The sequence below is a fragment of the Rhinatrema bivittatum genome, chromosome 4 (assembly GCF_901001135.1).
Source record: "Rhinatrema bivittatum chromosome 4, aRhiBiv1.1, whole genome shotgun sequence".
In the NCBI taxonomy this organism is placed as follows: domain Eukaryota; kingdom Metazoa; phylum Chordata; class Amphibia; order Gymnophiona; family Rhinatrematidae; genus Rhinatrema; species Rhinatrema bivittatum.
The window spans coordinates 342,269,833-342,295,168 of record NC_042618.1 but is presented as its reverse complement, the minus strand read 5'-3'; the positions used below and the strand labels follow the sequence as shown (position 1 = coordinate 342,295,168).

At 40.7% G+C, this 25,336-nt stretch overlaps 1 protein-coding gene across 8 annotated transcripts in view; it reads right to left on the bottom strand.

The window, feature by feature from the left end:
- The window catches only part of GGA3 (golgi associated, gamma adaptin ear containing, ARF binding protein 3), a 238,775-nt gene that overhangs the window by 41,085 nt on the left and 172,354 nt on the right, over positions 1–25,336 (bottom strand). For 7 of the 8 annotated variants that reach the window (XR_003856543.1, XM_029600548.1, XM_029600549.1 and 4 more), the window contains one exon: positions 19,783–20,042. The exons of the other annotated variant lie outside the window; for it this stretch is intronic. Coding sequence is in view for 6 of the 7 variants with exons in the window: in XM_029600548.1 (XP_029456408.1) it covers positions 19,783–20,042 (260 nt within the window). In the remaining variant the exon portion in view is untranslated. The remainder of the gene's footprint in view (positions 1–19,782; positions 20,043–25,336) is intronic. 8 annotated transcript variants of the gene reach the window in all.

Genomic DNA, 25,336 nt, shown 5'->3' with positions numbered 1-25,336 from the left:
AACATATGAGTACGCCTATAGATGAATAATGAACAAAGCAGCAAGTACATTTGGTTTACTGAGTCTTGGTAGATGGTGATGCACTTTAAAGTACCAAGCAAAGAGATTTAGTACATGAGCTTTTGAGAGCACACAGCTCCTTTTTTTCCTGATACAACTGTGGTGCTTCAAGAAGGAAGCTGATATATCTAGGATGTTAAGTAATGGGAATCCCCACAATAGGGCTCATCAGCTGGTGTCCCTGGAAACTGAATTAGCATCAATAATAGACAAACAGCAGAAGCTTAGTCATTGGAGATGTCAAGATTCTGAAAGGGTTAGACACTGGCTGAGGGTGGATGGGAAAGTGAAGGTGAAATGAAAAATCTTTACGAACCATGTATATGTTGGAAAAGAGCCATGTAGAACTCTGAGCTTGGCCTCTGTTTCTGGATAATGAAGGTTCAATAAAATATTTAAATGAAAAAAAAAAAAAAGGTTGTGAATAGGGTGATACGTTAACACCCCATCAGGATGGCATTAGAGGTTCCCATAATGATTCATGAATTCAATGTCTTGGTTCAGTTCATTTTTTTTAATCTAAAAGATGAATGTGCTTTAGTTCCCATATTCTCCTTTTCAGCATGCTTTCAAGATTGCCTTTAAGGACAAATGCAGATAAATAAGAGGCCGAGTGCACTGGCTGAGTGATGTTCTGTCCCCCAGATGTGTAGCTGTTAGAGTTAGAAATATCATATCAACTCTACAGACTCCACTATTTTCCAGGAGTGACACGACTATTAAAACTCCAGATTACCGTATAGTGGATAATGGCAGAGAAAGATCAACCTCCAGTTTGCCCAGTTACTCCTGTTCACGCTACTAAAGATAAATCCCCACTGCCAGTCAGAGAATGACCTCATGTAAAATTACTCCTTAACCAAGTCAACTTTTCTTCCTTTTTTCTACTCCATCATCTTGGGAACATGACCCTACAATAATATCTATATATATTATATTACAATATGGATTTGTTTTCTAAAGGGAACTACAATGGTTCATTTTAAGATGGGAAGGTGTAATTTATAGACACATTGGTAGTATTTATTTTTTAGAATTTACATTGAAATTGGGACATAGGAAGGAGAAATTTAAGCTTAACTGATAATTTTCCTTTCCTTGAATCTTGCTATACCATTCCAGACAAATGAGTTACTTCCCCTAACCAGCAGATAGAGGCAGAGTATAAAATCTCTCACTTGACAAAGCAGTAAAAAAAAGTAATAAGCATGTAATCATGACTTCTCAATAGCTAAGCTGTAAAACAGAATGGAGATGGATTCTCCATGACAACTTGATCCTGAATTAGCCCATCTCATTCCTGAGAATTAAAAGGGCAATCTATCCAAAACCTCAGTAGGTCCACATACTAAGGTCTTCTTGGTCAATCTGGACCCACCAGAACTCAAATGTTTTCCTTTATTCTTCTTAAGATCCTTCCTATCGGTGGCCAGGGAGGAAACATCTACATTAATTCCTGTCTTACCATGGCTGGACCAAAGTTCTTGCAACAGCTGAAGAATTGGCAAACCTTAGCATTCTTAGGAATTGGCATAAGATCCATGTGAGGAGTGCTCCATCGCGCCATTATCTTCTGAAAAGCTTCTTGACTGAGTTCCCACTCACATGGATCCAGATTTCTGCTGAGAAAATTGGCTTAACATTCTCCACTCTTGCTATATGTATCGCTGAAAATTGCAGATGATGTTCTTCCGCTTAAGGAAGCAGGAAGTTTGTTTCCTTGGACATCCTTTCTCTTGTTCATGTAGACAACACAGCAGCTGCACTGCCAGAAACAACTTGGACTGCTCTTCCTTTTACTAAGGGTAGAACGTAGAAAAAGGCTAGCCTTATTGCCCTGGTTTTCAACCTTTTATGCACCAAGAGGCTTCCTCCTGAGACCAGAGTCCCTGAACTACCTGATCTTGACAGTGAGCTCCTTATCCTGTCAGACTCATCCATGATGATGAAAAACCACAAACTTGCACCCTTCACTAAATTTTGAGACATGGACTACCAGGAAAGACTCCATCTCACTGGACCCGGGAGGGGAAGACAACATTTGTAACCCTGAAATTGAGACCACCAAGAGAGAAGAAAAAACTGGACAGGACAGGTGTAAGGTGGCAGCCATGGAGCCCAGATTCTGTAGACAGTTCCACGCACCAGGGGATCCCTTAAGCAGAGAACTTTTTCACCTTACTTACAATCTTGACCATCTAGTCGAAGTTAGAAACACATGGCCTATCTTTGAATCGAACTGAGCACCCAGGTATTCCACAGACTGGGAAGGAATAAAATTCTTTGTAAAATTGATTATCCAGCCCAAGCCTTCTAAAACCTGAACAACTCTTTTGGATATGGATTCTTTCTTGATAGGATTTGGCTCTGATCAGCCAATCGTCTAGATAGAACTGAACCACATTTCTCAAAGTTGCTACAACTACAATTACTTTGGTGAAAGTTCTTGGAGCTGTAGCGAGTTCGAAAGAAAGTATCTGAACTGAAAATGTTTCCCCAGAATACAGAAATGGAGAAAGCTTTGATGGTCTTCCCTGATGGGAATGTGAAAATATGCTTCCAAAAGATCCAGTGACAAGAGGAACTTTCCCTGTTGGACTGCCATTAATAGTGATTGAAGAGTCTCCATACGGAAAAGGGATGCAAAGACTGCTGTTCCCTTCCTTCATATTGAGAACAGATCTGAAAGATTTGTTCTTCTCTGGAACAATGAAGTAAATGGAGTAATGACTGGTCCTTGTGCCTCATATGAAACTGAACTTACAATCTTCTATAGCTTTGTAGATTGAACAGCCAATCTTCCGGCATGTGATACACAAGGAGAAACTATAAAGGCATTGGGAACTGGAGCAGCAAGTTCCAGAGTGTAATCAAACTGTATGACATCTAATAGATAAATAAAATAAAAATAAGACCCACTGGTCTGAGGTTAAAATTTCTGTAGGTATCTGCCTACAGATAGCACCAAGAAGGGGACATCCTGTTCTGGCCCCGGATGATCTGGCTGTTTTGGGCCTTGGCTTTCTGGTCCTCAGAAAGGACTGTTTCCTTCCTTTGAATTTAAACGGCTGGGAAAAAGACTGTTTCCCAGGCCCCTATCTTCTTGAAAACTGGCCATAGCCCCTGTAAGCCCAGTAAAAAAAAAACAAAAAAAAACCGACCCTGATTTTCAGGATCCCCAAGCCCTTAACTAGTTTTTCTATATCCTCACCAAATAATAGTTTTCCCTTATAAGGAAGCTTGCAGGGTAAAGTTTTGGACCAAGAATCTGCTGCCCAGCGTCAAAGTTATAGAAACCTTCTACCTTCTACATATGAAGCCATAAACGTAGGTGAAATACGGATACGTTTCTACAGAGCATTTGCTAGAGACAGAGCTCCTGAATCTAGCAGGACCAGCTTGTCACTTTCAGGGAACTATTGCAACAAATGCAAAAGTGCCCAAGCCACATCACCATCACAAATGGGTATCTGGATTGGCAGCAACGAAGTAAAAACATGTTTCAACAAAAATTCGAATGTCCTGTTCTGGGGATCTTTAATTGCTGTACCCCTCTCCACTGGAATTGTAGTTCTGCTAATCACTGTAACCAGTATATTGGCCATGCCATCTGAAACAGATATTGCATGGCATCCTGCTTGAACTATTAGCTGCATCCATACATATCTCTCTTACTGGATACAACACTGAGGGCTCAAAACTGCTTGGTGGCACTTGAGAAAAGATAGCAGCAGCATGGGCAGTATTCAAAATGGTGGCTGTTTCCACTGAAATGGCTACCTCAAACACTTCAGATCTGGGCCTACAGTCAGAGAGGAGGATCCTGTCCTGCATCGGCAGCTGCTGGTTTGACCGGTTTGGAGGCAATTGAGGACTTCCATGAGTTTTCCTCGCTCCTTAGACATGTGGAACAGAGAGAGCTGACAGAGCTGATGGAGTGCCTGCATCCACAGGCCACACACTGGCAGCCTAGAACAGACAACATGAGAGCCTGGTAAAGCTAACTTGGAGCAAATTAAAAAATGGAGTCAGCTGAAAAACAGGGCTCACCATACCAACTCGAGCAGACAACTTACCTCCAATATTCTCTCTCTCTGAAGGAAAAAAACATTCTCCTCAGCTTTCCATTATCCTCCAGCATTATCCCCTTCTGGGTCATTTTTATCAGGAGGAAGGGGGCAGGGAAGAGGGGGAGGCAGAAATGCTCAAAGGATCCTCTTCTTTCTTTTATTTAACTCAACCAAAAATTGAGCTCCCTCTCCAGGATCTACCCCCTCTGGGACTGGAAGCTTCCACAACAGGGTTCTTTGGCCTGGAAAACCAGGTATCTGGCCCACCATCTGCTGAGAGACAGACTTTGCTGTCAGAAGAATTTGCCTACAGAAAACTCCATCAAGGCAGGTAATACCAGCACCAAAATCCTGCTGCACCACCATAAGAACATAAGAAATTGCCATAATGGGTCAAGACCAAGGGTCCATCAATCCCAGCATCCCGTTTCCAACAGTGGCCAATCCAGGCTACAAATACCTGGCAAGTACCCAAAAACTAAGTATATCCCATGCTATTGATGCTAGTAATAGCAGTGGCTATTTTCTAATTCAACTTGATTAATAGCAGGTAATGGACTTCTCCTCCAAGAACTTATCCAAACCTTTTTAAAACCCAGCTACAATAATTGCACTAACCATGTCCTCTGGCAACAAATTCCAGAGTTTAATTGTGCATTGAGTGAAAAATAATTTTCTCTGATTAGTTTTAAATGTGTTACATGCTAACTTCATGGAGTGCCCCCTAGTCCTTCTATTATCCGAAAGAGTAAATAACCGATTCACATTTACCCATTCTAGACCTCTCATGATTTTAAAGACCTCTATCATATCCCCCCTTAACTGTCTCTTTTCCAAGCTGAACAGCCCTAACCTCTTTTGTCTTTCCTAATAGGGGAGCTGTTCCATCCCCTTTATCATTTTGGTCATCTTTCTCTATACCTTCTCCATTGCAACTATATCTTTTTTGAGATGCGGCGACCAGAACTGTACACAGTATTCAAGGTGCGGTCTCACCATGGAGTGATACAGAGGCATTATGACATTTTCCATTTTATTCACCATTCCCTTCCTAATAATTCCTAACATTCTGTTTGCTTTTTTGACTGCTGCAGCACACTGAGCCAACGATTTCAATGTATTATCCACTATGACACCTAGATCTATACTCCTGGAGTAATTCTGCGCAAAAAAATTTAAAATTCTGCGCAAAAAAACTTAAAATTCTGCATATTTTATATTGGTCAAAATAACACAATTTACATGACAATCTAAGTAATTACATTTTAAATTAATACAGAAATAGTTATTACTTAAAGATGCAGAATTTTAAATATTTTGAGCAGAATTCCTCTAGAAATTCACTGTAAGAGTGTTCATTCCACTCGCTCTCCCTACTTCTCTGGCCACTTTGCCCTCTCAGGCACCAACTCCTCCACCTGCCAGTATCTCTCCCCTCCACCTCTAGGCTCAACCCTTTCCACTCACCACTCCCAGAGTTTGACCTCGTTCTCAGTACTGCCCCTCACACAGGCTCCCTCTGTCCCTCTCTCTCTCACACACATGCTTCCCCCTCTCCCTGGTGCACATACACACACCCTCATACAGGCTTCCTCACTCTCACGCACACACATCCTCTCATACTTGGCTGATGACTCTCCTGCTCTTTTTTCATCACTTACCCTATTACTCTGTAATATACAGGCTATTAGAAAAAAGTCCACCATTATATACGATATTCTGAATGATAAAAAGCCAGATTGCTTCCTCATTACAGAATCTTGGTTAACCGACAATGTCATTATTAGTTCTTTATGTCCTTCTGATTACCTGCCCATCTGTGAACTGAGACCTAATTGCCATGGAGGAGGTCTTTTAGCCATCTGCAAAAGTTCACTATCTCCTCGTAAGATTTCTCTCCCAAAAATTCTTCCTTTTGAAATTCTTTTGATTTCAACTAATTTATTAAATATCTTACTGGTTTACTCCCCACCGGGTCTAATCTACCATGATCCATCACCACCTTCTTGAAACAATATCTACACTAACTGTAGATCTTTCAAAAACCATAATAGCTGGAGATTTTAACATCTACTTCGATAGATTAAACCATGACGACAGCTTCTGCTTTTGTTGATGCTTTATCGGGCTTAGGATGGCACCATAACATCTCAGCTGCTACTCACAAACTTGGCCACACATTAGATCAAATTTTCCATAATGAAGACTTCATAAAATCTGACGAATCCAAAATATCTGAATCGCCAATCCCCTGGTCTGACCATTGTCTAACAGAACTACAAACTCATCTTAAACTCAATACTGCTGCCAACTTGATATCCTCACCTAAAATATCACTTAAACGCAAATATATTAAGTCAGAACAATTCATGTTCTGCTCTCAGATAATCTACCCAGTTCTATTTCACATGATATCAATTCAACAGCAGAATCCTGGAATAATACCGTTTTAAAAGTCTTAGACTTTATAGCTCCTATTTCAAACCCTAACCAGAATTTGAAACACACTACCTCCTGGTACTCACCGGGATTAAAATTACAAAAAACCAAAATACGACAGGCCGAACATAAATGGAGGAAATACAAAACCATCAATTAAAAAAACCACTACTAAAGCTGTCTTAGAAAATACAGAAAAGAAGTCACTCTAGCAAAAAATAACTTTTACTCCGCAAAAATCAATAACACTGTTCTGTTCTCCATTGTAAAAAAGCTTACCACATTCCAACTTCAAACTTCCACTCTCAGTAATGACTTCTGCAATGAAACTGCAATTCACTTCGAACAAAAAATACTCAATATATAAGAACATAAGAACATGCCATACTGGGTCAGACCAAGGGTCCATCAAGCCCAGCATCCTGTTTCCAACAGTGGCCAATCCAGGCCATAAGAACCTGGCAAGAACCCAAAAACTAAGTCTATTCCATGTTACTATTGCTAGTAATAGCAGTGGCTATTTTCTAAGTCAACTCAATTAATAGTAGGTAATGGATTTCTCCTCCAAGAACTTATCCAATCCTTTTTTAAACACAGCTATACTAACTGCACTAATCACATCCTCTGGCAACAAATTCCAGAGTTTAATTGTGCGTTAGGTGAAAAAAAACTTTCTCCGATTAGTTTTAAATGTGCCACATGCTAACTTCATGGAGTGCCCCCTAGTCTTTCTATTATCTGAGTAAATAACCGATTCACATCTACCCGTTCTAGACCTCTCATGATTTTAAACACCTCTATCATATCCCCCCTCAGCCATCTCTTCTCCAAGCTGAAAAGTCCTAACCTCTTTAGTCTTTCCTCATAGGGGAGCTGTTCCATTCCCCTTATCATTCGACTTTACACATTTACCATACCCAAATGACCCACCACACAAAGTGGAAAGCACCTGGTGCTCATTTTACCTCACTGATTCACAAACTTTAATTTGAGTACTCCATCAAACAAAAACTTCCTTCTCCCCATTTAATCCACGTCATGGACAATTACTAAAAGCAATTACCTTGTCTGCTCAATGCTTCCTAACTGACCTAATAAACCAATCACTTGGCTCTGGCATCTACCCTAACCATTTCAAACTCACCTCTATCCTACCTATCCAGAAGAAGAAAACAGACGAATTTTCAAACTTAAATAACTTAAGACCTATCGCCACACTGACCACTCTTGCTAAAATGACTGAATTGATGGTTTTACATCAATTAAATGATTATCTCTATTATAACGAGCTTTTACATCCCAACCAACATGGTTTTAGGAAAAGACATAGCACTGATACTCTGCTTCTGTCCTCCTTTGATACCATACTGAAAGGCTTAAGAACATAAGAAAATGCCATACTGGGTCAGACCAAGGGTCCATCAAGCCCAGCATCTGTTTCCAACAGTGGCCAATCCAGGTCATAAGAACCTGGCAAGTACCCAAAAATTACCCATGTTACCATTGCTAATGGCAGTGGCTATTCTCTAAGTGAACTTAATAGCAGGTAATGGACTTCTCCTCCAAGAACTTATCCAATCCTTTTTTAAACACAGCTATACTAACTGCACTAAACACATCCTCTGGCAACAAAGACTACATTCTGGTACTTCTAGATATCTAGGCAGCATTCAACACTCTCGATCATACTATACTTCTATCCAGACTATGCTCAATTGGTATTTCAGATAAAGTTTACAACTGGTTCAATTGCTTTCTTACTAATCGGCAATGCCAAATTCACATTGGTGCCTACTCCTCCGCTCCTTATTCCATTCCCTCTGGTGTTCCACAAGGTTCATCACTATCACCAATTCTCTTCAATGTCTATCTTCTGCCACTTTGTTATCTGTAGATAGTCTAAATATCCAATTCAAAGTATATGCTGATGATATACAGTTTTACATTCCCTATTCAATATCGTGGTCCTACACTTTATCACTAGTCTCATTAATATATAAACACCATAAAGACCTGGCTCTCATATAATTGCCTAAAACATAATACCACAAAAACTGAAATAATCCATTTATCATCCATTCCATCCTCTGACTGTGGCCCCCCAACCACTATGGACCTTAACGGAATTTTTTTACTCTTTATTTCAAAAGCTCGGAACCTAGGCGGCATAACCGACTCCAGCCTCTCTATGACTAATCATATATCTTTACTGGTAATATGTACAGGCTGTAAACCATTTTGACTACCCTCTAGTAAAAAAAAAAAAATCGGTATATAAAAATTGTATAAATAAATAAATACAGGGTCCCTCTCTCTTGCATATATACCCAGAGAAGATCCCTTTCTTCTCTCACACATACACCCTCACACAGGCTATGTCTCTCTCTCTCACGCACCCCTTCACACAGGCTCTCTCTTACACATACACAATCCCTTCACACAGGCTAGCACCCTCACATACACACAATCCCTTTTTCAAACACACCAGCTCCCAATCTCTTACACACATACACACTCCTTCACAATCTCCTCATATAGGCTCCCTCTCTCTGGCACCCATGCTCAAGCACCCCTCTGCTCTCTCTCACACCCTTCTGCTCATCCCCCTCCCCCGTGCTCTCTCACACCCCCCCTCCCCCTCACCACCCTTCCCCCTCTGCTCTCTCTCCTCTCCCCCATACTCCCTCCCCCTCTGCTCACTCTCCTCTCCCACACACACCTCTCTACACACATTCACTCTCACTAGGGCCTTCATCTACGCTGAAAGCAGAGCGCGTCCTGAGGGGGCTTTCATCTTCACTGCTAACATGCACGCTCCATTTGCGGCATTCTGGGGCCTTCATCTTCGCTGCGAACGGCGTGCTCCATTCACAGTATGCCAGGGCCTTCATCTTCTATGCCATTTTCTGCACAGAATTTGGCAATTCTGCGCGCCGCACTTGATGAAAAAAAATTGGAAGGCCCCCTTCTTGCTGCTGGACTGCTGCCTTCATCTCAAATTTGTTCAGTTCCTAGTTAAGTTTTAGGTTGCTATGGGAGTAGGAATGTGTCTAATTAGGATCCTTTAAATGTATTAGTTTATTCACTATATATCTGGTAGTGGCCTACAAGGGAATTATCAAACTCTCAATAAGGTGTAGGAAGTTCGTTAAGTGAAGTTACAAGGCTGATATATATATATATATTTTTTTTTTTAAATTTTAGTGTGAAAGTGGCACCTGCCTATAGATGAAAGGATGAGCTAGGGGTGGGAGGGTTGGGAAATACAAACACACTAACTTCTGTTTATTAGCTGCCTTACTGACGATTTAAAACACAAACACACTAACTTTTGTTTATTAGCTGCCTTACTATTTAAAACACAAACACACTAACGTCTGTTTATTAGCTGCCTTACTATTTAAAACACAAATATACTAACTTGTTTTTTAGCTTACTATTTAAAACACAAACGCACTAACTTCTGATTATTAGCTGCCTTACTGATGATTTAAAACACAAACACACTAACTTCTGTTTATTAGCTCTCTTACTATTTAAAACACAAACACACTAACGTCTGTTTATTAGCTGCCTTACTGATGATTTAAAACACAAACACACTAACTTCTGTTTATTAGCTCTCTTACTATTTAAAACACAAACACACTAACGTCTGTTTAGTAGCTGCCTTACTGACGATTTAAAACACACTAACGTATGTTTATTAGCTGCCTTACTATTTAAAACACAAACACACTAAATAATAGATCCCAATAGTTTACTTCTCCCCAATACGTTAAAAAAATTTCCCAAGCAGAACTTACTGATTTCTTTCAGCCACCAGCAAAGTGATCCTCTCCTCTCAGTGCTCCTACCATCTGCAGGAGGGGAAGAATACTGGCTTTATTTGTTCAGCACCACACATAAGTAGTGATATCACAGAGAAAGTTTTGTACTCTGCCTCCACCTGCTAGTAGGGGAAAGTAACCTACTTGTCTGGACTGGTGTAGCGGAATAAGGAAGTCAATTTTATTTTTCTACCGAGATCAATGTCACAAACAGATATATGTGAAGTTACTCTTAGGTGTTATATATTATGAGCTAAAGATTACAACTTAATGAAGAGTGGTGGAACTCTGACTTATAAAGCCACACATCTATTCACATTATTTAAACTGTCTATGCACCTTCTAAGAGTCACATATGCTATTCATAAGATTTGGGGAACCGTCTCTCTGCTTAATGGTAGTGTTGCACACTGTCATGTAGAGGACCTGTGTTTGATTTCCAGGCCTGGTTTCTGCTCTCTGGGTCAGCCAAGAATGTTGCAGAAGCAGCGCTCACAGCCCTTGGGGGGGGGGGGGTAGTCTGAGCCATCACAGCCCTTGGGGGGGGGGGTAGTCTGAGCCATCACTCAATGGCAATACCTAGTGGCCTTTCTCAGGGTCTAGGTTAGCCAAATTTTGGAGGGAATCACACTTTGTGGCTCCTTTCCAAGGACCATTGCTGCAATGGTTGTACTATGCTGAATGTGGGATATAAAAATAAGAGAAAAATCCCAAGGTAGTTGTGAATGAAGGCTCATGGTGCCATAACCCATCAGGGATTGGTTCCAACTGAGCTGGAAGCTCAAAAAAGGAAGGGGATGAGGTGGGGTGGAGTGGGGGAGTAACATCAACGATCAAGATGGCTACATAGGGGTTAAGCTCCTCACTTCATAATAATAAAATCTCAATTTAGATATAAGCTGCCTTCTTTTTGATGATCCAAATCCTCCCCAGAAAGTGAAACGTAGCTACACGTCAACCAGATGAAAGTCTGTTGACTTAAAGCAAATTTTCCTATCCGAAAAGTGTTGGGCTCTCAGGTGTCTCTGGAAGCATAGCGGTAAGCACTCCAAAGCTGAGTCAGGCAGGGTAATGCAGGTCTTTCGAGTGCAGGAGAGTCTGCCTTCAGAGAAGACTGTGTTCCTAATTTGTTGAGTTGAAATGCAATATTTCAGATGTCAAAGATGAAATCCTTAAGATTATGAATGACCTGAGAGGAGACATTTTGGAGATAAGTTAGCAGTTAGAAGAGACCGAATCTAAGCTTGAGGACCAAGCAGAGAGCATGACGCAGCTACATCTACCATTAACCAGCTGGAGAAATCAGTGACTTGACTGATAAAATTGAGGAACTTGAGAATAGACCCTGTAGTGGGGGAAACAAGAATTAGAGAGGTCCCTGAATTAGAGGACCACATTGACTGTATTCAGGTGGACAAGCAGATCGGTAAAGTCATTCTTGTGGCAGGGGATCATCCCAATAAAAATATTGAGATTACAGTGGACAGAGGCTCTCCAACATAATAGCCCAAGAGACATTGTTGCATGTTTTCACGATTTCCCTGTGAAGGAAGCCATTCTACAGTAAGCTGTCGCTGAGCATGCTCAATGGGGAAAGGCAAAAAGTAGAAATCTTTATGATATTTATTCCATCACTTTGCAAAAGCAAGGAAATCTCAAAGATGTTATAGCTATTTTAAGAAAAGTAAATATTCAGTATCTTTCTTATTTGCTTTGGCATTTACTATCAGTGATGTGTCATGTCAAGTAAGACCCACTGAGGAAGCTCTGTCAATTTTTAAAGCTGTTAGTGTGGCAATGAATTTTCCCTCTTTATCTTCAATTTCAACAATGCAGAATGTTCCTGTTAAATGGCAAAGAATAATAAAGGGGGGAAAAGACTGTACCAGTATGCAGGAAGCACTGCATCATCTACAGAAACGGTGTCATAATTTGGAAAAATTTCTTCCTGCAGTCATTGTCATATCTTTTTTGGATTTCAGAAGTTTTACCCAAACCCATAGCAGTTGATGTGGAATTATGGACTTTAAAGAGACATAAACAAGAAGAGGGAAGTTTTTTCTCCTTTCTTCTGGAAAGACTGGGATTCTAATATGGAATAGTGGCTAGGTGTTTCTTATGAGTTGGGTTTGCTTGGGGTTTGATAAGATAAATGTTTTCTTTCTTTTTGTGGAGGAAATCTTGATTGCTGATGCCATTCCTCATGCAATTCAATTGGATCTTGTGCTCAGGAGAGATTACAGATCTATAGGGGGTGGGATAGTGAGGGGAAAGGAAGGCCGAGGGGGCTTCTGGGGATTCATGGAGGGTACATGTTTGCTGCCAATTGCAGAGGAGAACATATTTGGATCTATATTTTTTGTATTATATGTCACATATATGTATTATTCTGGGATATGGTGGTTCTTGGGGGTAATCTCTTGCTCTGGTCGTGAATGTCTAATTGTTCAATGACAAGGTCTTTTAAGATTCTCTTTTTAAATGTTAAAGGTCTCAGGATGCCAATGAAAAGGCAACTTTTATTTTGAGAAGTGGCAACATTAAATGCTTCTATTTTGTTTATTCAAGAAACCATCTTAGGAAAAAAGATACAAGTTTGATAAGAAATAAATTCTTCCTCTTTTTTTTTGCTTCCAGTACTGTAAGGAATATATATTGTGGAGTAGGGATATTCTTTTCTAAAGATTTGATTGTGGATATCCAAGATGTCAAGAGAACAAAAAGGGTAGATTTCTGATGGTTAAAATGAAATTTGTTTCTTAATTATATACAGTGGTAAATGTTTATGCCCCTAATATTGATCAGGGGAACTCTTGATATTTTAAGTGATATGCTTAATACTTTTTAAGAGGGGTATGTTATAATTGGGGGTGATTTTCTAGAACTCCTGCCTTGGATCATTCATCTGGGTTGAATTTGGGGAAGCTAAATTGAAAAATCTGTTAGTAAATTTTGATATTTGGAGAATCCCAAATCCATCTGGACAGGACTATATTTTCTAAACCACATAGTTCCTGTTCTAGGATAGATGATTTTTTGATTGATAAAGCTTTGATTTTTAGTGGATATATTTATTTATTTATTTAAAAATGTTTATATACCGCTTTTACAATTTGAGGATTAATCAAAACGGTTAACAATAAACATACATAAAAATAAGACTAAGAATAAAATTAAAAAGTAATTATATGATTATTAATTATTATATATTTATTTATTTATTTTAGGTTTTTTTATACCGGCATTCATGAACTCGTTCACATCATGTCGGTTTACAGAAAACAGGGGTGCGGATAATACAACCAAAAAACATAAATAACGTGATGAAGAGAAGCAGTTACAATTAACAAGGGCTAATGAACTGGGAATGTAAGAAATAGAAAGAGATAGAGGAGAATAATTATATACAAAAGTTCAATATAAATATGGTGTCTCATATGTACAGTCTCTGAGTAGAGAGTTTGTTTATGGTGCATATTAGGTAGATATAGTTAATATTACTTAGTCTGACCATGCTCCAATTTGGTTAGATCTATATGCCATTCAGGAAGATTAGAGCAGGTACTTTTGGCACCTTAATGACGGTTTATTGAATGATACAGAATTTTGCCAACAGTTTCAACAGGATATTTTGGATTATTTACAATATGACAATGAAGAAACGTCATCACAGATGGCTTGGGATTGTCTCAAAGTGGTCATCTGGGAAAAATTAATTGCTCATAATGTCCATAAAAAAAAAGAAGATATCACAATTTAGCTCTAACTTGTTAGCAGAAGTTTAGTCGCAAGACCAAGTGCTTTAGTTATGGAGCCCTTTGCTAAGCGAGTTAGACAGAATTTGGATATCCAGGATTTAAGTCAGGTTTGATTTTACGCAGGATAATATCGCTTTGTTTGCTGATGGTTTCTTATTCACTCTGGCTGATACTTTGGCTTCTCTGTCAAATCTGGTAACTGAAATTGTGAACTTTGGGAAGGTTTCGGGATTTAAGATGAATATGGGTTAGTTTGAAATATTGAAAATGAATCTTTCTTCTCAGATGGAAATGCATTGATGAATAAGTATTCTTTTAAGTGGTCTAAAGCTAGCATTAAGTATCTAGGGGTTCATATTACTGCAGACTTTGACAAACTATTTGTTGACTTATACCCCACTTCTTAAGACTTTATTTCAAGATCTGGAAATTTGATCTAGGTTTCAATTACTTGGCTAGGAAGAATAGCGATTAAGATGTTGTGGCTTCCACAATTGTGTTATTTGTTCCAAACATTATCAGTTGAAACTGTGACAAAATTGTTAAATCAGTGATTCCCACCCCTCTCCTGAAGGCACACCTAACCAGTCAGGTTTTGAGGATACTATAATGAATATACATGAGATAGATTTGCATACATTGGAGACCCAGGGTATGCAAATTTATTTCATTCATATTCATTGTGGCAATCCTGAAAACCTGACTGGTTAGGTGTGCCTCAAGGACAGGGTTGGGAAACACTTAAATTAATGCAAAATAGGATTTTTGGTTTGGAAATGTAGGGCCCCCTGACTGGCTAAATCAGTACTGAAAGAGTTCTGATTTAGCTACTCAAGGGGAGAGCCTACATTTTCAAACCAAAAATCCTATTGTGGGGATTCCAAATATAAGAAAGTACCATGTGGAAGTGTAACTGAGTGTTATTTTGGACTGGCATAATAAAGAGTAATTTGAAACAATGGGTGCAGATTGAATAGTAGTTGGTGAATGGAAATCATTTGAAAGCTTATTTATGGTTATCAAAAAAGCCTGTTTATCAGCTCACATAGGTGGTCCTTTTACCATGTTTATTTTGAGACTGTGGGATCGGTGGAGGTCACTTCTCATTGGTGAGAAGGATTTCTTGCCTCTCACTTTGAATGCTTATAATAAATTACCAGGCTTACATTGTATAATATTTCTAAGGAGGTAACGGTTGAGACTTTCTCAGTTGGGTAGCTTTCGAATCACAATAAATTTGTCCCTTTTGAGGCATTAGTTGAGAGATATTCCTTAATTAAGAAAGACAGATTTTCATTTTTGCAGGTGCAACATTATATATTTAGGGGGAAAATTCTGAAGGATTTTATGAAATCACAATTTGACAGAATGTGTAATGATTTTCAGTGATCTAAAGATTTTCTCTCAAAAATGACTTCTCTGTTGAATGAAGAATTGACTAAAAAACCTAAAAGATATTTTGGCTTGGGAAAAGGACCTAGAAGAACTGGATGAGAACCAATGGGCATTGTGTTTTTTGGGGGGGTTAATAAATGTTCTTTCCTCCCATCATTTCTGAAAATAGGTATAAGCTTATTATTTCAGTGGTATTTAACTGCAGAATGCCTACATCAGCTCGGTCCTATGCTACTAATTTCTGTTGGAGATTATGTGATGGGGTGGGCTCTTTCTTTCATGTTTAGTGAAAATGTCCAGAGATTCAGAAGTATTGGGATATAATGATTTCCTTAATTTTTGAAATGATAGGCTGTAGTGTTGAAAGTTCCTAAACTGTTTTTACTGGGATTTCCCGATTTAGATATTTCTGCTAAAATTTTGAAGTTGACCATACAGGTTGTTATTGAAGCCAGATATAAAGTCGCAGTTCACTGGAAGAGCGTTATTTTGCTTGGTTTAGCATCACTGCAAGGTCACATTGGAGGTTTTTTTTATACGAGTAAGCTGATGACCATTGAGAATGACTCTGTTTTTATGTTTAAAGTCACATGCGGAAAGATTTACAAACCTGCTGTTCCATTATACGATTTTGCAGTGAAATACTCTCCAGTACCCTGGTCAGACCATTTCTTACTCCAAGCTAATATTACATTTAAAACTGAGAAAGCTACAATCTCGTCTAAGCCAATTACATTCAATTTTCGTTCCCCATTTAATACAGTTGATTTGCAATGGAAATTAGAAGATAATCTTGTTAAAGCTGATTTTACAGATGGTACAAAAGCCAAGCAATCCTGGCTTAAGATCACTTCAGAGATAGCTGACAGCCTAAATCCGATTAAAACCAAGTGTATAACAGAAACAAAAAACCAGAACCCATGGTACAATAATCAAATCAAGGAAGCCAAAAAAACTCTTAGAAAAAAAGAGAAAGCATGAAGAAATAAAAAATCAATCCAGCCCTAAGTAACTACCGCCCTTATCTAGCTTTCTTTAAGAATCTTATAAATAAGGCTAAGAAAGATTATTATAGTAAGAAGATCCAAAAATTTTCATTTAATTCAAAAACTATTTAATATTGTTAAAAATCTTACTAATGACCCGCAAAATACTTGTCCTGATCTTAGTCAAAACATATGCCACAACATGGCCCTTTTTTTCAAAAACAAGATAGAAAAGCTCATATCTAATTTAGATAATATGCCAAAGCAAGAAATAACTTTGAAACAGAAAGAAGTCAAGAAATGGACAGAATTTGAAGAAACTACAGTAGATGAGGTTGAAAGCTTGATAAAACATCTAAATCCAGCAAATCACTTGCTTGATTCAATCTCAATAGCAGCGCTGAAACCACTAGTGAATATAATAGGTCCGATTATTACAGCTATTATTAACAAGTCCCTAAATGAAGGCATGATACCCGAAATTCTGAAACAAGCCATCATTAGGCCGATTCTCAAGAAAAAGAATCTGGACCCCAATGTATTAGACAATTATAGACCAATATCTAACCTATCTTTCCTCTCAAAGTTAATCAAAAAAGTGGTTCAGAAACAGCTGACAGAACACCTAGAAACCAATGACATTCTTTACCTTACTCAATTTGGGTTTAGAAGACACTTTAGTACTGAAACGCTATTATCCTTATCAGATACTGTAATGAGAGGGTTTGATAGTGGACATAGATATCTTTTAATTTTGTTAGATTTTTCAGCGGCATTCGACACAGTGAACCACATAAGTTTACTGCAAAGACTTGCTGAGATAGGGCTCCATGATAAAACTTTACCCTGGTTTACTTCTTTTTTGAGCAATAGGTCTTATCAGGTTAAGATGAAAAATACATTATCAGACATTGTAACCCTTGAAACCGGAGTACCACAAGGCTCCTCTCTTTCACATATATATATATATGTTATCGCTCTGTCACCTGCTCTCTGAATTAGGTCTAAATTACTATATTTATGACGATATACACATTATTATTCCTGTTCACGACATACGAGAAAAAACGTACGAAATTACAACCATGTACCTAAATATTATCAGTTACTAACACAAATTAAATTAAGCTTAAATATCGGCAAAACAGAAATCATCCTCTTAGAAAGGAAAGTTTCAAACTTTGATAAAAATTAATAGTTCCCCAAGACAACCTCTCGATTAACCTAGGAGATAAAGTACGAGACCTTGGAGTCTGGACTGACCCAAGCTCAATTTTAAAAAACATATTTCTATTAAAATCAAGGAGGGATACAGTAAACATTTGATGCTTAGGTGATTAAAACCATTATTAAACCCAGATGATTTTAGGACAGTATTGCAATTCCTGATATTTACTGGTACGGATTATTGCAATTCATTACTTCTCGGCCTACCATAGCCCACTATTTGTCCTCTTCAGATTTTACAGAACTCAGCTGCAAGGGTGCTTACGGGTAAGTAGGAAAAAAGACCATACCACCCCTATTCTGAAATCTTTACATTGGTTACCCATTGAATATAGGATTCAATATAAAGCACTTTGTATTTTACACAAAGCAATTTATGGCGAGCAAGTAGACTGGATGAACGTGGTCATTCGATTGCACACTCCGCAGCGAAACTTAAGGTCTGCAAATAAAGGTTTGCTTTCAAACCTTTGCTCGACTCACCCTGGTTAGAGAAAGAGCTATTTCACTTGCGGGACCAAAACTATAGAATGCTTTACCAGTAGACTTAAGATTACAAGCAGAACTCAAAACATTTAAAAAGGTGCTTAAAACCTGGCTATTTGAGCAGGCTTACACGATAGGTAATGGATAATTTTTAACTACCACAGTTTTACAGCTTAATTTTATGTGTCTATACTTTATCTTCTATTTTATTGGCTATTAACTGTTTTGTATGATGAAGAAGCTTTGTATCAATTTTTATTTTATTTTTTTATGTCTTATTACCGCTGTTTTATGATTAATATTTCATTTTATGCTTATTTATATTTTTATTGGAAGTTTTCTGTATGAAATGTTTGTAAACTGTTGTGATGGCTAATCTAAACGACGATATATAAAAACCTAATAAATAAATAAAATAAATAAATACTAGGCTCTCCCCTACCTAATGAGTTGACTTTATGGCTTTTTGGTCTTTATGATCGCACCTCTACTAGTCTTGCTCCTTATTAGAAATTATTTCTAGGTAAGGCAGGGATTATAGCTAATTGGATCGGGCAGGCCAGCCCCAAAGCGGTGCAATGGGAAAATAGAATGGTACAGATATTGTTTGAGTACCTTTCTCAAAAAGACTATGCCTGCAAAAAAACAAGAATTGGTGTTACAGATATGGCAACCCTTTTTAGTTCACCTATCATTGGATATTCAAAATTCTATATTATTACTATAGAAATATATGGCTATTTCTTTAATTAATATCTAGAATGCATGGGTTATACTTTAGGCATTACCTGTCATTTCATTGGTTTCATTTCCTTAAGATCTTGGCTCAGAAGGTAAGGGGTGGGGGGGGGGGGAGGGAATACGAGAATACTGATGTATTAACATATACAACCTTTGTGATAATGTCCAGCACAACACTTGCTGTGTAGTTTTAAGGTTGATGTTGTTTTGTTATTGTCAAAAATCTGAGAATGTATTCTCTGAAAATTTGAATAAATACAGATGATAAAAAAAAAGGATGCTATTCTTCAATTTCAAGCTATATGGAGACCCTATGAACTATGGTTCAAAATGTGATTTGGTGTCTTATGATTCTTTTATATATTCTCTATTGTTTCTATCTCTGATTTTGGGTAGTGGTGAGGAGGTTATGTGGAAAAGAAAACCAATGTATATGTTTGCGAGAAGCTGTTTTGTGTCAACCTACTTCTGTTCTGTTGTTATTGTACTTGGTTCAATAAATTTTCAATTAAAAAAAGAAGGAAGGAGGAAACTGTCTGGTCAAACACCCTCCCCCCCCCCCCCCCCCCACCCAATATGTTTGTTTCTGACCAGGTGATGTAGATAGGTTTAGTACAGAATTTTGTGTGTTATGAATGCATTGCTCTTATATAATATTCAAATTTAGTCATTTTTAACAAATTGCTACCAGTTTAAAGCTCTGATCAGGGAAGGGGAATTATGGAGGATGAGAGGGGAATAATGAGGGGGAAGATGATCCAAAAGGAAGAAGGCAGACTAAGATACCTACTGGGTTTAATAGACTCCAATGGGACATGCACATTGCCCAGAGAGATCTCAGACCCTTTCAAAGGGCTTCCATGCTGCTGGAAAAGAGGGCTGCCAGGTCCTGCAATGCAGCTTGAGCTGATTGGATAGGAAACAGAAGGGGCTATAGAAGCAACTGTAGTCGCTCCAGTGGACAGTATTAAGGGAGATGGGGAGACAGTGGTTGACAAGGAATATCCGGCATGAAATGTAGAGGAAGCAGGTTTCCCATGGGCTGGTGTTCTAGAAAAAAAAGAAGGCAAATTCAAGAACAAATGAAACGGTAGACTAATTTCATATCAAGTTTGTTCATTAATTTAAAAAAAAAAAGTTTTATATTCTGCTTAGTGTAACCATTCTAAGCCTCCCCCAGTCCCAAAGGATCTGAAGTTACAATTTCAAAAAGAAAACTATAAAACTGTGTGCATTTTATTTTCCTCTAAAAGCACTGAGAATTTAGTTTATTAGAGCTAAGCAATCAATTTATGAAAACAAACCCTAAAATGAAACTAACTACACTTAGGTTTCCATAAGCATAAGAGAAAATGGTAACAGATTCACATCATACAACCAGAGCAGATTAGCTCACTGGATGTGCTGAAGTTATGTACACTGATTATTTACATCGCATTGATATACATATGTAAGAAATGCGATTCATCAAGATTGATAAATAAGAATACTAATGTTCCTGACTTCCCCTTGTTCCATCCCCTAACTGCCCCTTCTGAAAGGACAGGGATATTACATTTTATTTATCCCAGCATTTCCTTCTGCTTCTTGGAACTTCCAGCTCGGTGGCAATCCAGGGATTTTCCCTATTTATATACCCTCCCACTAGACCAGCCCTTTACAGCCATAGTCTTTTGGCGGAGACACACAGACTGTAATTGGATCAGAAATCCAGCACAAGCATACTCTCCTGGCTGCTACTTCTTGAGTAGGCTGGGGATGCTGCAGAGGCAACATTCACAGCTGTAAACGCATAACAGTAACCCTTGCTAGCTAGCTAAGTTTAGGAATTGAACACAAGCCTCTCGCATAGCAACTGAGACACTGGGCTGACCCAGGGTATTAGTGTTTCAATAAACCCATATGGTGTGTCATGTGATGAATGTACAATACTGTTATTTTGAAGTAGTACTATACCCAGAATGCTAACACTAACTAAAGACGATAAAGTCTACAAAAGGAAAAATGATTCTTACCTGCTAATTTTCATTCCTGTAGTACCACAGATCAGTCCACACTCCTGGGTTTTGCCTCCCTTCCAACAGATGAAGACTGAGAAAGCTTCACAGGCACCGTCTCATAACCAGGTGTGCCACCTGCTGCTCCTCAGTATTTAATAGTACCCAAGCAGACCAAACTTAGAGAACAAAAACAACCTTCTTATGGATTAACCTAACCCTATCCCCCCAAACAAATTGAGGATGAGGAAAAGAACTGTATAATTAAACAAGAAAATCTCAGAAAAATGAAAAGCCTATGCCATTCTTCAGAAAAGGCTAGAGAAAAAACAGTATAGATCGAGCGGGCTCTCCTCACATAACCCCGAAACTCCCCAGTGGGTGGACGTTTGGATTGATCTGTGGTACTACAGGAACGAATATTAGCAGGTAAGAACCAATTTTCCTTTCCCTCTACGTACCCAGATCAGTCCAGACTCCTGGGATGTACCAAAGCTTCCCTAATTGGGGTGGGACTGCAAGAGTCCTGCTCGGAGGACACTGGCTCCAAAATTGCCGACGTTCAAATCTAGGACGTCCAATCGGTAGTGTCTGGCAAAGGTGTGTAAAGACTTCCAAGTAGCTGCCCTGCAGATTTCCTGTGGGGAAGCCAACTGGCATTCTGCCCAGGAAGCCGCCTGTGCTCGTATGGAATGAGCCCTTAGTCCTTCTGGGACTGGGCGACCATGACATATATATGCAGATGCAATAGTGTCTTTCAACCAACGAGCAATAGTAGCTTTAGAAGCCTTCTGTCCCTTCTTAGCGCCATGTCATAAGACAAAAAGATGATCCGATAAACGGAAACTATTTGTAGCCTCCAGATAGTGTAACAAGGCCCTTCTGACAACTAAGGGGCAGATTTTAAAAGCCCTACGAGTTTAAATCCAGGAGGATTTATGTGCGTAGGGGTGTTAAGCACGCCGGGCCTATTTTCAAAAGGCCCGGCGGCGCGCATAAAGCCCCGGGAAGCGTGTAAGTCCCAGGGCTTGAAAGAAATGGGCGGTCCGGGGGCATGGCCAGAGGCCTCTGCAAGGCTGCTGGGCCGGGGAATTGCGCACCGGCAGGCGTAACTTCTGTGATAAAGGTACAGGGTTTTTTTTTGGGTTGGGGCGGGACAGGTAGGGGAAGGGAGGGGAAGGTGGGGGGGATGGGGAAAGCCAGCTGGTCTCCCCGAGGGCTCGGCGCGCGCAAGGTGCATTAGTGTGCACCCCCTTGCACGCGCTAACCCCATATTTTATAACATACACACGCATGTTATAAAATCGAGTGTACATTTGTGTGCGCCGGGTAGCACGCACAAATGTAGGCCATGAGCGTACATTTTAAAATCTGCCCCAATGTATCTCAGTTTTCTCGTATGAGGATCCCTCAGCTCCACTTCTGTAAAGGCCGGAAGCTCCACATACTGATCCAAGTGAAAAGAAGAGACCACCTTTGGCAAAAAGGATGGGACCGTTCTTAGCGAAATTCCAGAATCTGAAATTTGGAGAAAGGGCTCCCTGCAAGATAACGCCTGAAGTTTGGAAACTCTCCTGGCTGAACAAGTCGCCACAAAAAAAACCACCTTCAATGTAAGATTCTTCAATGTAGCCTTCTTGAGTGGTTCAAAGGGTGCTTCACACAATCCTCTGAGAATCAAATTCAGGCTCTAGGAGGGACACACCCTACGAGCCGGTGGGTGTCCATGTTTCACCCCCCAGAGAAAACGTACCACATCAGGATGGGCTGCAAGAGGAGAACCGTGGATCTGCCCCCTCAGACATCCTAGAGCAGAGACCTGAACCTTAAGGGAATGAAAAGATAACCCTTTCTCAAGACCCTTCTGCAGAAAAAAAAGAACCAGAGACACCGAAGCTCTGCAAGGATCCACCCCTTGAGGGTTGCACCAAGACTCAAAGACCTTCCAGACTCGAACATATGCCAGGGACATAGAGGTCTTACATGCTCGAAGCAGGGTAGAAATAACCTTCTCCGGATAGCCTTTCTTCCCCAACTGCCGCCTTTCAAAAGCCAGGCTGCTAGACAAAAGCGACATGCCTGATCTAAAAATAAAGGGCCTTGACGAAGGAGATTTGGAAGATGACTCAGCCACAGGGGCCCGTCCAAGGCCAGACTGACAAGGTCTGCAAACCAAGGCCGGCGTGGCCACTCTGGAGCCATGAGAATCACTTGTCCCAGGTGAACGTCTATCCTCCTGATTACCTTGCCCACTAGTGGCCAAGGAGAAGTTACATGGCCATCAACCACCAGCGCGTCAACTCTTTCCGCTCTGTAATCTCTTTTGTGACTAAAGAAGTGCGGCACCTTGGCATTCATGCGAGTCATCATCAGGTATATGTGAGGTTTGCCCCACCTGTGAGATATCAGGTCCAGGGTAGCCTCCGATAGCTCCCACTCCCCGGGGTCTAGCTGTTAACGGCTGAGGAAATCTGCTTGCATGTTGACTGATCCCGCTATGTGTGACACTGCCAACATTGCCAGATGCCGCTCCCCCCAGGAAATCAGCATCTCTGCTTCGAGAGCTACAGGGTGACTCCTGGTGCCTCCCTGAAGGTTGATATAGGCCACTGTCATTGCATTGTCTGACAAGACTCTGACCGCCTTGTCGTGCAGGAGGGGAAGAAAACTCTCCAGAGCCAGTCAAACTGCCCTCGTCTCGAGTCAACTGATCGACCAGCATGCCTCCTCTGGAGACCATTGGCCCTGTACCGACCAAGCCTGACATACTGCTCCCCAGCCAGAGAGGCTAGCATCGGTTATTACCACCATCCTCTGGGGTATCTCGAGATCCACCCCGCACTTCAAATAGTCTTGGCCAAGCCACCACGAAAGACTGGACCTGGCATTATCTGTAAGTGGCAGCAGAAGGTAGAATTGCTCTGACAGCGGGTTCCATTGAGACAGCACCGTAGTCTGCAGAGGCCTCATATGCGCAAACGTCCACGGAACCAGCTCTAAAGTTGATGCCATGGAACCAAGAACCTGCAAGTAATCCCTGACTCTGGGCACTGTGGTTCGTAACAGATTGCGGACTTGGGCACACAACTTGAGAATCCTCCCTTCCAAGAGGAAGACTTTGCCCACACGGGTATCAAAACAGGTGCCCAAAAATTCCAGGACCTGGGAAGGCATAAGATGACTCTTCACCAGGATGGCCACCCAGCCCAGGGACCTCAGGCGGCATAACACCACTTCCATTGCCTATGAGCATAGGTCCGCTGGTAGGGATGCACCAGAACCCCCTCTTTCCTCAGGGCCGCTGCTACCACCACCATTACTTTGGTGGGGCCGTGGTAAGACCGAAGAGCATAAAACTAGAAATGCTGTCCCAGAATCATGAACCAGAGGAATCTCTGATGGTCCCGGTGGATCCTGATGTGGAGATATGCTTCTGTCAAAACCAGGGATGCCAAGAACTCGCCCTTCCGTACCACCGCAATGACCGAGCGAAACGTCTCCATCCGAAAACGGAACACCTTGAGAGCCATGTTCACCTTTTTTTAAAACCAGACTGGGACAAAAAGTTCCTTCCTTCTTTGGAACAACAAAGTACTGTATTTGCCAGGGTATAGGGTGCACCTTTTTCCCCTCAAAATAGGGGAAAAATAAGGAGTGCACCCTATGCACCGGTAATCAAAATTAACAGCATCCGGTGGGGGGGGGGGAAGGGGGGTGACGTGGTGGCGTCGGGGAGTGAGGGCGCGCTGCCCGATTGGACGGTGCTAAATTAAAGGGGCTTGCCAAAGCGCGGCTTTCCCAATCAAAATCAACAGCTGACACTGACACCCAGCACCGGTCAATCGGGCGGCGCGCCCTCGCTCCCCGACGACGCCACCAGCTCAAAATTACTAACAGCATCCAGTGGGGGGGGGGGGGGGGAGTGTCGCGGTGGTATCGGGGAGCAAACCGCGGGGGCTTGCCGAAGCGCGGAAAGCCCCCTTTGCCCAGCACCGGCCAATCGGGCGGCGCACTTCCGCGACACTCCCCCCCCCGGACGCTGTTAGTAATTTTGAACTTTGATTACCGGCTCAAAATTACTAACAGAGTCTGGTGGGGGAGCGAGGGTGCGCCGCCCGATTGGCTGGTGCTGGGCAAAGGGGGCTTCTCGCGCTTTGGCAAGCCCCCTTTGCCCAGCACCGGCCAGTCGGGGAGCATTACCGGCGCATAGGACCTGCAGAATCGCGCCCTGAATCGAGCGGTGCAATACTCCCCCCCCCCCCCAGACACTGTTAGTAATTTTGATTACTGGCGCATAGGACCTGCAATCGCTCCCCGATTATTTTTTTCCTTAAAAATATGTATAAA